This window comes from Thamnophis sirtalis, unplaced genomic scaffold, assembly GCF_051295495.1.
Source record: "Thamnophis sirtalis isolate CommonGarterSnake01/CBP01778 unplaced genomic scaffold, rThaSir2_p1.2 scaffold_6, whole genome shotgun sequence".
Lineage (NCBI taxonomy): Eukaryota > Metazoa > Chordata > Lepidosauria > Squamata > Natricidae > Thamnophis > Thamnophis sirtalis.
In genome coordinates, this window is record NW_028261386.1 from 94,560,226 (window position 1) to 94,573,446 (window position 13,221).

General features: G+C 35.3%; 1 protein-coding gene across 4 annotated transcripts in view; it reads left to right on the top strand.

Moving 5' to 3' along the window:
* The window catches only part of MED23 (mediator complex subunit 23), a 48,816-nt gene extending 36,011 nt beyond the window's left edge, over positions 1–12,805 (top strand). For all 4 annotated transcript variants that reach the window (XM_087718475.1, XM_087718474.1, XM_087718476.1 and 1 more), the window contains 13 exons: positions 8–171; positions 626–750; positions 1,619–1,824; positions 2,766–2,946; positions 3,629–3,799; positions 4,162–4,378; positions 6,077–6,313; positions 7,204–7,369; positions 8,136–8,208; positions 9,028–9,242; positions 9,500–9,620; positions 11,075–11,206; positions 11,862–12,805. In XM_087718475.1, coding sequence (XP_087574601.1) covers positions 8–171; positions 626–750; positions 1,619–1,824; positions 2,766–2,946; positions 3,629–3,799; positions 4,162–4,378; positions 6,077–6,313; positions 7,204–7,369; positions 8,136–8,208; positions 9,028–9,242; positions 9,500–9,620; positions 11,075–11,206; positions 11,862–12,032 — 2,179 coding nt within the window. In that variant the 3' untranslated portion in view covers positions 12,033–12,805. The remainder of the gene's footprint in view (positions 1–7; positions 172–625; positions 751–1,618; positions 1,825–2,765; positions 2,947–3,628; positions 3,800–4,161; positions 4,379–6,076; positions 6,314–7,203; positions 7,370–8,135; positions 8,209–9,027; positions 9,243–9,499; positions 9,621–11,074; positions 11,207–11,861) is intronic.
* Positions 12,806–13,221: the final 416 nt, after the last annotated feature.

A 13,221-nucleotide genomic window follows, 5' to 3' on the forward strand; every position in this document is an offset into this window, starting at 1 on the left:
TTTATAGTGTGGAAAGCACAGCCCTGCGGCTGATTACTGCCTTAGGCAGCTCTGAAGTCCAGCCACAATTTACTCGATTCCTTAATGAGCCCAAAACCGTTCTTTCAGCTGAATCGGAAGAACTTAACAGAGCACTCATTTTGACTCTAGCAAGAGCAACGCACGTCACAGGTAACAATTTCAGATTGTCATAGATTCTGCTTTGGAACTAGAAATGGTTAGAACTGTGTTAATTTTTTTAAGTATCTTAAATATTATTGTTCTTGATTTACCTATACTGTTAGACTTCTAAAATTGTACATGCAGATGTTTTATCTTGCGATATGTAGTGTAGGATAATAATACCATTTAGAAATTGTATGAAGTGCCTTCCCTTTGCAGCAACTTCAGGAATAAGTTGCTTGATCAGTGTAGTTCTGACTACAGTAACCATGTGACAGCATTAGGACTTGGACTATTCACAGATTGAGTAATCATTTAACGAAGCTTAGCAGCAGAAATGAAGAATGGTGACTAAGTAACTGAAGGAGTGCAAACAAAATTAGTATAGAATGATAGTAGCGTAATCCAGCTGTGTTTGCTTTCATTTTATGAATAGTCTGTTGTGTTTATCTTTCTGTTTTAGATTTTTTCACAGGTTCAGATTCCATACAGGGGACTTGGTGCAAAGATATCCTACAGACTATCATGAGCTTTACACCCCATAACTGGGCAACCCATACTTTGAGTTGTTTCCCAGCTCCACTCCAGGTAATAGTTTAACTTAAATCAGTCTTTCTCAATCTTGGCAAGTTTAAGACATTTGGACCTCAACTCTCAGATTCCCCAGCCAATTCTGAGAGTTGGAAGTTCACATATTTTAAGTCTGCAAACGTTGAGAAGCATTGGGATCAATAATCTATGTCATGAAAGAGGGTAAAGATATACTTGTGTAAAATTTGCTTAGAGCTAAATATTGTTCTCATCTGTTGTGTTTGGTTTTCTGTTTCTTGCTCCATTTCAACATTAACCTCATATTTTAGAAATCTCTACAAAAACTCATTCCTTTGTTACAAAATTAGCTTTATAAAAATGCTCTATTGTCATTACCTTTGAATTCCATTACAAAGTTTAATAAGGTTCAGTCTCATAATTATAAGAGGCAATCATATAATCTTATAAGTTTGAATCTTATAATTGCACTGAATTGTAATATTAATTTTCATCTTCAGGTGCTCCAGTTCAGACAATTGCTTAAAAAAAAGATATGATGGGTTTTGTATATTACTGTTGTGTAGAGCACTTCTTAATTTTAAATGTTTTAACTCATTTAGAGTTTTAAAGCACATATACATGCACACAAACACACAAAATGGTGGATTATATTCCATAAGTCAGCATTGACTCTTAGAGGATGTCAGCTTTATGTTTATCTTTGTCTGTCAAGTTGAAAGTTGGAATTAAATTGTCCAAAATAAAATTTGGTAAAATTGTGCCATAGATAGTGAGGAGATTTGGCCATAATTTAGGACCCTAGTAGGAAAATTGAATTATGAAAGTGGAGTGACCTCACAAAATCTAATACATTTTAGATAAAAATGAAGTTTGTTTTAGTGACTACTAACTTGTTTTATTTCAGGCATTCTTCAAACAGAACAATGTGCCTCAAGAGAGCCGGTTTAACCTTAAAAAAAATGTGGAAGAGGAATACCGAAAGTGGAAATCCATGTCAATTGAAAATGATATCATCACCCATTTTTCTATGCAAGGCTCCCCTCCTCTCTTCCTTTGTCTCCTCTGGAAAATGCTCTTAGAAACCGATCACATTAACCAGATAGGTTATCGGTATGTTTTAAAAGATTTGATTATTATTTATACCATAGCACCATAAAGCAAAATTGAACCACATTTGCGACGCTGTAAACCTAGAGAACATTTTGTGCATAGTGGCCATTCATTTGAAATAACACCTATTGTGTTTTCTAAAGTTTGCAATAATATTGGGTTGCACAGGAACAAGTTTGGGCTGCGCTTTTCTTGTAATGCATTACAGGTAGCCCTCAACTTACAAGGATTCATTTAGTGACTTCTCAAAGTTACAGTGGCACTGAAAAAAGTGACTTATTACCAATTTTCATATTTACAACCGCTGCATCACCATAGTCCTGTGATCAAAATTTGGCCAATTGGTATTTATTTTAACATTGTTTATTAGATTATAGAATAAAATACAAAAATATGAAAGCAAATAAAGCAAGCCACTTTTATAACTGGTACTACAGAACAACACAAAGAGCCAAGGTGGCACAGTGGTTAAATGCAGCACTGCAGGCTACTGCTAGATCAGCAGGTCAGCGGTTCAAATCTCACCGGCTCAGGGTTGACTCAGCCTTCCATCCTTCCGAGGTGGGTAAAATGAGGACCCAGATTGTTGGGGGCAATATGCTGACTCTCTGTAAACCGCTTAGAGAGGCCTGAAAGGCCTATGAAGCGGTATATAAGTCCACTGCTATTACTGCTATTGCTTCTGCCAACAGCCTTAAAAAAAATCCATTTAGAAGTCAAAGAATCTAAATTTCCCTCTCCATTCTACAATATTGTTTCATCAAATCTGTTTCCTGCATTTTCAATATGTAGAACCTTCCAAAAGGGGGACTTTGAAAACTCTTTGCTTGATAACATGGCCTTTTTTTTTTTTTTTTTGGAGGGACGGGGGAAGGGAAGAGAAGGAAATTTGTTTTCATATTATTTGATTAATGCCTTTGTACTTCTCTCTCCTATTTTAGAGTACTAGAAAGAATTGGAGCTAGAGCCCTGGTTGCTCATGTTAGGACATTTGCAGATTTCCTGGTCTATGAATTTTCTACCTCAGCTGGAGGCCAGCAGCTCAACAAATGCATTGAAATTCTGAATGACATGGTGTGGAAGTACAACATTGTGACATTGGATCGGTTGATACTGTGTTTGGTAAGGAATGCTGAGACAGAAGTTGCCATTATCTGTTCTGAAATTTATCAGAGATCATGACCGCAGTATTGTGTCAATTGCTTTCAGGGACTTGGCAAAATTTCGTGAATCGAAAACACCCTGCTAAAATGCCATTGATTTAAAATGGGAAAGGGGATCTTAATGTTAATCATGGAACAATAGACATTCTGAGATAAGCTGATAAGAACCAGTTGAGTCAAAGCAATACGGCAATTAAAATTTTTGGTAACAGAGTCACAGAGGCTTCTATAAGTCTTGGTTTCTTCACCTCACTTCCTCAACTAGATATGAAAGGTGCTGGTGAATTGTAACATATTTTTATACATGATCATGGAAATATTGAAATTAGTTCAAGTATTAATGTCAGTGGATTATCATGTCCTGTAGAGAAGGCTGCTTGATTCTTTGAATGGTATTGAAAAAATAATTATAGAATTTCTTTCAACCACTATAAAGTGCATTCTTAAGAAATCAAGCTTTCTTGTTTTAGACTCAAAGTGGGAAATTTCAAAGTGGGAAATTTCATATTTGACTGGGTTTCGTTTTTGTTTTTTTTACTTGAGCTACTCCAGAGAAATTAGAAATATTCTTGTAGGTATTTTGTAGCGCTGTCTTGTTAGTTCAACTTTGATTCATTTTTAAATTGTTATCATTATTTAAGGCAATGCGCAGCCACGAAGGCAATGAAGCCCAAGTATGCTATTTCATTATTCAATTGCTCCTACTGAAACCCAATGACTTCCGAAACAGAGTGAGTGATTTTGTGAAGGAGAACTCTCCTGAGCATTGGCTACAGAATGACTGGCATACGAAGCATATGAGCTATCACAAGGTACTTCTGGTTTGTTGTCTTAATTTCCCTAAATAGCAATGCTTCTATAACAAACAAATACACAACTGTGGCAGAAGATCGTCTTGAAGTAATAACTAGGATTGATGTACCATTTTTGTAGTAGTTGTTGTTGAGGGCTATTGATGTCTGGCTGGGGAATTCTGGGCCTTAAAGTTGCCAAGTTTGGACACCTCTGATCAAGATGTTTTGTAAAGTCAACTTGTGCCAGATATTTTTCCATTAAAATCTGGATGTAAAATATAAGAGGGAAAACATTCAAATGGAAAGAAAATAGAACATCAGTAATGAAAGCTTATTAAACCAAGACAAATTAAACTAATGTAATTTCCTCCCCCCCTCAGAAATACCCTGAAAAGCTGTACTTTGAAGGGCTAGCAGAGCAAGTCAATCCTCCTGTTCAAATCCAGCCACAGTATTTACCAATTTATTTTGGGAACGTTTGCCTCCGCTTCCTGCCAGTGTTTGACATTGTGATTCACAGATTTCTGGAGCTTCTACCAGTATCCAAATCCTTGGAGACTCTTCTAGATCACTTAGGTGGCTTGTACAAATTCCATGGTGAGTTGTAACAGAAGTTGTTTCATTGCTGTAATATTACTGGATTGATAATAATAAATGTTTATTTATCGATTGATAATGAATGTCCTTTGTAACTAAATTTTCTATTTATTTCATGATGTATCCGAGTCTTATATCAACTCTGTTGATTGTGCTTGTCTTAAAAATGTGGTAGAGAAGTAATTGCATTGTCAGACTTGCTGCTGGAAAACTATTTCTAAGAAAGAATAGACACTGCAGACAGACAAGCTTGCAAAGAATAATTGGGTCTGGCTATGTTAATCAATGGCAATGTAGCAAGTCTGAGAAATAGGCCCTCATTAAAAATATCCAGGCATGGGTTGAATAGATCAATTAAGGGAGAGCCATCCTTTCTATTCAAGAAAAAGAGAATGCTTGACTTCTGTTGAACATGGTAGAAGCATCAAATCTCTTGAAGTTGTAGGAAACAGGTGATTATCTTTCAATAATATGTTTAAGTAGATAAATGTGTCGCTGCATTGTGTACATTTTAATCGTAATAGCATGAACATACCTGTGCCCTCTCTTCCCTCTTTCAGATAACCCTTTTTCTTTAAAAAAAATTCTCCATGGTTTAAAATATTCGGATTAGGTGATCCAACAGCTTGAATTTTAGATCCATGCAAATTGGATTAAGTTGACAGAATTTATTATGCAAAACATAAATGCTAAATGAATTTGTTATCCTTTAAGTTACAAGAATTTTATCTAAGACTGAGTAAAAGATGCATGGAAACCAAATTAAATTGTTAATTTTGTTACGTCCTAAGAGCTAGAGCTTTCATATGGTGCACTTCTAACAGTATATACGTAGGTCACAAGAAAGCAAACATATAATCTTAGTGGTTATTACAAAATGACTATATGTAGCCTTGGATTGATTCTGTTCAGCATTGTTTAAGAAGTGTTTACAATTGAAAATTATTTTACCAAATGGGCTGTCTAAGAAAGTCTTTTCAACTCAATACTCTTTTTCATTAGAATTTTATGACTGAGTGATTTTTGCGTCACCGGAATCAGTCACCAAAGTTTTTAATTCTATCAGAGAATCAAGTCCCTGCAACATCTTCAAACAATTTGCCATGATTTGTGTGACTTCAATCTTCTAATAATCTATAAATCACGAGAAAGAATTTTTGTAACCAATAGAGGCGAATATTTATAACTCAGGGTTGAAATGAGAGGTCCTTGGTGCTCTCACAGTTTGCTTGTTTTCTTGCAGACATTTAATTACCTTAACTAGGTAACATCATCAGTGCTAGAATTTTGTAAGGAACTCCATGAAACTTTTTCTGTATTACTTTCATTGCTATTTTTATTTGTGGGTGAAGAATAAATTTAGATTTCAGCTGGTTTTTTCCTCATGACGGGAGCATGTCTAGGCTATACATGTACAAAGATGATAACAAAGGAATGTATATGAAGCCCAAACATTTGCTAAATAAGATTACCATGACTGGGAATGGCGCTTCAATGTCCTTACTTCTTCTGTAACTGGCAAACTATACTAAATTATGCAAATCTGGGGGAGGGGAGACAAAAAAAGAATAGCATGCAGTGTGTATAATTTGAACAAAGCACAGCTCATTTTCTTGGTATATACATACAATTTATGATAGTCTCAATTGTAAAAAGTGCAAATGCAACTGTTTACGGTGGGTTTTGTTTTTTTGGTAGATCGGCCAGTGACCTACCTCTACAACACCCTTCACTACTATGAGGGACATCTCCGAGAGCGAACCAACCTCAAACGGAAGCTTGTCCATGCCATCATTGGTTCCCTAAAAGACAACCGGCCATTAGGGTGGTGTTTAAGTGATACTTATCTTAAATGCGCTATGAATCCACGAGAAGATAACCCATGGGTCCCTGATGATATGTACTACTGCAAACTAATTGGGAGGCTGGTGGATAATATCCTTTCTAAAATAATGAATGAATGAATGAATGAATGTAGGTAGGTAGGTATGTATGTAGGTATGTATAGAGAATCAGAATATAGAACGTTGATTATGCTCATTAAACTAGCTGCACTGTTATTTCTGTAGCATTCAGTTATTAATAGTTCTGTCAGTTGCATAATGACTGCAAAATGAGAACAATATACAGGATGTGCAATTTCAATTTTTTGCCTCATCAGTGCTTACTAGGAAATCACTCCCACTAAAGATAAGGACAATTGGCTTCCTAACAGATTAGTTTATTTTAGTAAGTAAGCTAAATTTTAAAAAACAAAAAAGAGCAAAGCATCAGTTATCATTTATCTAGTTTAATTTTTAATTTTGGAGTTTATTAAGAATATAACAGCATATTATGTTCTTTGGTAGGAACTACTAACATATGCTTATGGTATGTACATAATTATTAAAGCTGGTCAGAGCAGTTGAAAAGTGGTTTGCAAATGGGAATGAACCTGCCTTCTTCAAGCAACAGGGCATCCTTTAGAAAGTTTGTGGCTGCTTGAAAGGTTCTCCACAATTGTGTGTTTGTGCGTACGCATGTACAACCTTTTTATTTTGCTGGCTGAAGAGTTCTCTCGACATGCCACAGCTTTCATGCTTCAAGGGTGGGTGCTTTATAAAGCACCTCCTGTTGAGTACTTGGCACCGTCCTGTGACAGAGCTGAGTGATGCTTCCATGAGCCAATATAAGATGTCAGCTGAGCCAACTAACAGCTGATTGGTCCATCCTTCCTCCTCACCAAGTGATGATCCTGCCAGGAAGCAGCTGTTGGGTTTATGGCATCATGTTTCAATGCTTGTTTCCTATAAAACACAATAGTTTACTAGCTTAACTGCAATTACCGATGGCTGGTAAATCCTCCAGTCCATTCCCAAACTGCGATTGGCGGTTCAATGAATTTCCTAATCCAGCTGCCCATGCCCTCCATGTGACCTGTGTTGAACTCATGGCCTTGGCTGTTCCAGGGAAGGATGTAGGGAATGATCTTCTGAATGTTGTCTTGAAAAGGTATGTAGAACTGGGTTTTTTTTTTAGAAATGATCCCAGGATTATAGAGCTAGAACATAAATTGTTATCAATACAATACAATACAATAGCAGAATTGGAAGGTACCTTGGAGGTCTTCTAGTCCAACTCCCTGCCTAGGCAGGAAACCCTATACGGTTCCAGACAAATGGCTATCCAACATCTTCTTAAAGACTTCCAGCGTTGGGGCATTCACAACTTCTGGAGGCAAGCTGTTCCAGTTTATTATGATCAAAGGAAGAAAAGTTATTGAAATTTATTTAGTTGATCTGGTCCTTAAAAGTACAGGTCGTCCTCAACTTACAACTATTTGTTTAATGATCATTCAAAGTTATAACAGCACTGAAAAAAAAAGTGGCTTATGACCATTTTTCACACTTATAACCATTGCAGCATTTCCATCCTCATGCATTCAGAATCTGGATGCTTGGCAATTAATTAGCATTGATGACAGTTGCAGTGACCTGGAGCCATCTGATCCATCTTTCATGACCTTCTGACAAGCAAAGTCAATGGAAAGCCAGATTCACTTTACAAATGTGTTACTAACTAAACAGCAGCAGCAATTCGCTTAACAGCTGTGGCAAGAAAGGTCGAAAATTGGGGGGGGGGGTGTTTCTGTCTCACTTAGCAACAAATATTTTGCACTCAGTCATAAGTGGAGGACTACCTGTATACATAGTTTTAATGTTCCTATGCCAGAATCCAGAGTACCAAAACAGTTTTTTTTCTCTTACTTTCCTAATAGTCAACCTCTGGTGCCCAGAGAAAATATCACTGCCTGGATGAATGCAATTGGGTTGGTTATCACCGCCTTGCCTGTAAGTTACCTGGGGTTTAAAATTCCAATTAAAAGAAGAGAAAGGCAACCTAAGATTAGGTGCAAAAGTTCCAATTCCTATACATGAGGAATAATTACGAATTAGAACATGCTGGGGTTTTTTACATGGTGTTTTTTTTTATTTACTTTTTTGAAAGTTTGTACAACCTTTTGAATATGAAGAATTAAAGTCATCTTCTAGAGATTAGAAACCCAGCCTTTTCAAGGACATACTTTTTGTGTCAGAGGTAGATTACATGTCCTCATCGTCTTTTGAGAGAAATAAATCCCCCCCCCTTTTTAATCACGAATACATAATGATCATATATTTGGGTCCTCGCAGCAGATACAAAGTAAGGATAGGATAAAGAAAAGGCAAGCATTTCTGTCATATATTATGAGGTCTATCTGGTGACATGCACACTCATTCTATTAACAATTGTTAAGCATTAGACTGTATCTGAAGTACGCAGAACACTTTCAATCTTGTAAAGGACAGCATTCCAAGAACTGTTGTTTGAAGATGTAATATAATTCCACCTGGCTGTACTATTTCCTACATCTGTAGTTTATACCCACCTGGTTCTTCCCACAGGATTCCACTCCTTTTCTTGGTTTCTGAATCTTTGCATTACTAGAAAACTGTAAAATTGTGAGCTAGAAGGGGCTGACAGTAAGGTTCCACATAATATGTGGGAATGATGTCTCCCATGTCATAGCTTGAAACCATATCTTGTGATTGAGGTTTCTATTCTAGGTTATACACGTGCTAGCTGAAAGCTCTCTAATCTTTGTTGTGGGGCTGGTTTTGTTTTCCAAGGAGCCCTACTGGATTGTCCTCCATGAACGGATTGTGAGTGTTATCAACAGTCCTAGTTTGACTTCAGAAACTGAATGGGTTGGATATCCATTCCAGCTGTTTGACTTCACGGCTTGTCACCAGTCTTACTCCGAGATGTGCTGTAGCTACACATTAGCCTTAGCACATGCTGTATGGCACCATTCGAGCATTGGTCAGCTTTCCCTCATTCCAAAGTAGGTATTAATGGCTGAAATGTGCAATTGATGCCTATCATCTTTGGTAGTTTGCATATGCTGTAGATAGATGACATATTCATATCAAGCTCCTATTAAATACCACTTATAGTTACATTTAATTATTTGTATCTATTGCTATTAGTAATAATTAAGTCTTGATAGAATTTAGGAGCTTTCAAAATATATAATCTTCACTATTTTCAATTACTTTCATTTTTGAGGATTTAATTATTATACCTTATGAAATATTACAGGTTTCTCACTGAAGTGTTGATTCCAATAGTTAAGACTGAATTCCAGCTCCTTTATGTCTATCATCTTGTTGGGCCATTTCTACAACGGTTCCAGCAAGAGAGGACAAGATGCATGCTAGAGGTAGGTTCACACACACACACACACACACACTACATACATACACACACACACACTACATACACAAATAGCTGCAATGTTTAGATTTTGCAAAAGAATGGGTCAGAAATGTTCTGAATTGGGCAAAAGTTCCTTTTCCGAAGAGAAGTTTCGGGCAAACATACGAGATTGTTTTTATAATCTTCCAAGTAGAATGGACTTGGTGAAGAAGTATTTGTATTCTTTCACTGGCATTTCTGCAGGTTTTTTTTTCCTGTGGTGGACTTCAGCTGTTTCTGCTTCTTTAATAAAATTAAACACTGATTTCTACTATGAAATTAAGAGCAGTCCATATTACTTAAATAAACTTAGGATAACTTAGGGGTCTCCTTTGTTTTTGCTATCATGTATTGCTAATTTAGTGACTTCGTATTGCAAGAGGGCTACCCATTTCTCCCAGAAATTGGCAGAGAAGCCCAAAGGCAGTTTGCATCAAAAGTAAAATAAAAGTAAAAAACAGGACCTTTGATTTCAGCATTCATTATCTGGTTTCTTCAAACATAACAAAAAAAAAGTTTTAAAAATAAATTATCAAGGACATTCTGGGTGTCAAAAAATTCATTACACTTCAGCATAGATAGCTAAACATAGCTGATTTCAAGCTCTCTGAAAGCATGGAGAAATTTTTGTGTGGATTTTTACCTCAGCATTCAATAGCTAGCCAGCTGAGAATGCTCAAAATACTTGCTTAGTTGTTTTTTACCATGTTCATAATAAAGCATTTTCACCTAAATATTCTTTATGGATATACATTGCTATAAAGAGATTTCATTTCTAAGACGAAAAACATACATGTTGGTTTTGCTGCAGGTAGTTTTTTAAATCATCCAACCATTTTGATAATAACTTTCTAATACAGAATGTTGATCTTTTATGGAATTATTATATCAGTACAATTGATAACATATTTCTGAACAACCACCCTTCCTTTAAATCTCCATGGGTTTACAGTAGTATGGTCTTACAGCTAATATTTTGATTATGTGACAAAATATGGTTTGTAATCTTTATCCACAAATATTCTCTTAATAGTAGCAATCCAATGTACTTTATCCAAAACATTTAGTTATGTATGCACTCTTATGAAAATCCATCTGATAGCTGATATTTGACATATTATTAATAGTATTTTTGCATATAGAAGTCATTATGTTTTCCCTCTTCACTGATTACTTTATTATCATGTTCTTCCTTTTACTCCCTTACTTGGGATATAAATACTAAATGTTTTATTATTTTTATTGTTGTCAATTTCTTAATCAGTTTTACAGAAAGGACTGAAAAACTTAGAAAATAACATAAATGTTAATTTTATAATATGAATGTTGGAATTTAAAAATAAATCAAATTTGAACTGACCCAACATGGAAAAAATATTACGTGTTTTCAGCACAGCTTGTGTTTGTATCTGGCAATAGATTGGAGTAGCTTTTTATGAAATGCTTCTGGAAGTGGATCAATGCAACATGCATCTCAGCTATATGGATCCAATCTGTGATTTTCTATACCATGTGAAGTATATGTTTACCGGAGACAGTGTGAAGGACCAAGTAAGTGGATTTCTGACAAAAAATAGCACTTTGGAGTAGAATTGAAGTCCAATTCATTTTTCCCATCTGAAAATTCCACAGAAGAAGGCCTGGCCTGTGAATAAGAAGAAACCAACTTTAGATTTTTCCTCTCTTCAGGTTTTACATAGAAAAAAAAAATATTAAGACACTTTAAATCAAGCTTTTAACACTTTTTAATGTAACCCTTTTAATGTCAGTAGGGCACTTTAATAAGAATTAGTGTTAATGACTTTTGGAAGACTCCCTACTATCATCTTCACTATATTGCCATTACTGCTTCAGACTAGAAACCAGCTTAAATTGGAAATGAGATAGGACTGCTAACTGTTTGAGAACTGAAATAAATATCTTAGGGAATAAATGCACAATGGCGGTTTTGGAAGTGGGATGGATGTTTGCATTTTATAATTTGTTAGACATTCTTAATCTTTGTTTCTCTGCCCCCATTTTAAATATAGAATTGTAGCCTTTGGATTTTATATTTGTCTATTATTGCCATCCTGATGCCTTAGAGATCTAATAAATACCTAAAACCCTGAGCCTTCAAGGTTAAACAGGATGAAAACCAAGCGAATGCTAATAAATTGCATAATTTATAGTGACATTTCTTTCACCTTTTTTCTTTTTATTAAAGGTTGAGAAAATCATTTGCAATTTAAGGCCAGCTTTGAAACTTCGCCTGCGTTTCATACACATTAGCAAAATGGAGGCAGCTTCTGTTCCTCAACAGTCGATCAGCAACATTTCTCCAGCCCCTCAGCCCAATCAGGTCCCAGTAAATGTTGCTTTGCCAGTTTCACAATAGAATAAAGGATGGAGCTCTGGGGACTTTTAATTTTACCCAGGATGAAACACCACTCAGTAATGCCTGCAGAATCATTCCCATTATATTCTTCCTGATCATATATTTGCTGCTTTTTTTGCTGCTCAGAAGAACTCTAAGCAAAGGGAACTCTTAAGGATTATGGAAAGAGCAAATTGTTTCAGTAACCATTCTACCCATTTTTGCTTATTTTTCTTAATCGGCATTTAAATTATTTTTTTCATCAGTAAATCAGCATTTAAACATTTTCAAACCTATTAAAAAAATAGGACATTCGTTTTACAGCTACTTTTGGAAAAAGTCATGACACTCAAAAAAAAAATCGGAATTGTCAATTTAATTTGATAGGAAATGTAATCAACCAAAAATGAAGAATTATGAAACAAGTTTGTGATGGTTGGCTATGCATTCACCAGCAATGCTACAGAAAGTAAGATAATAAAAATATTAATTCAAACTGTAAGTAATATATTCAGTTCATTCAGCAGGCTACTGACTTATGAATTGTAATTATGTCTAAAATCTGTATATTTCTGCAAGTTGTGGGTACTTAAATTTCCAGTGTTTGTATTTAGTAAACTTTATTTTGGCTTTGTATTTATATTTTTGGTTGAATTTTCTACTTTACTGAAGTCCTAATATAGGGGTGCATTCTATAGGGAAAGTTATGATTTGACAGCTGTTATTTGTAAAATATTGCTGATGTTAGATAGAATTTGGAAAAAAAGGATTTAATAAATACATTTTGCAACTGATAGTATTTTCATTAGAATTATTTAATATCAGTGCTGCTTACCTTTGTTTCCCAAATGCTGCAGAATTGCATTTCCCCAAATTATTAATTGGAATACACAAATTCAGAAGGTTATATTGTTTTTATAAAATCTCATCTTCCAATGCAACATAAGGGATGGATATTTTTCTCCACAGCACATTGACATTTATCTAAACGTATGTAATGAGGAAATCCCTCTTAAGTTTATATTGTATTTTATGCTACATTTTTAGAGTAAATGCTAAACAGTTGACCTCAAACACCATCTGTAGTACGGTGAAGAATAACAAGTTTAATTATCCACTTATTTAGATGTATTAAAAATGAACTGATTTAGTCCCCGTATCAGGGGACACAGCAACACTAACTTAGAACCTTCTGTGTGAATCTTCAAAA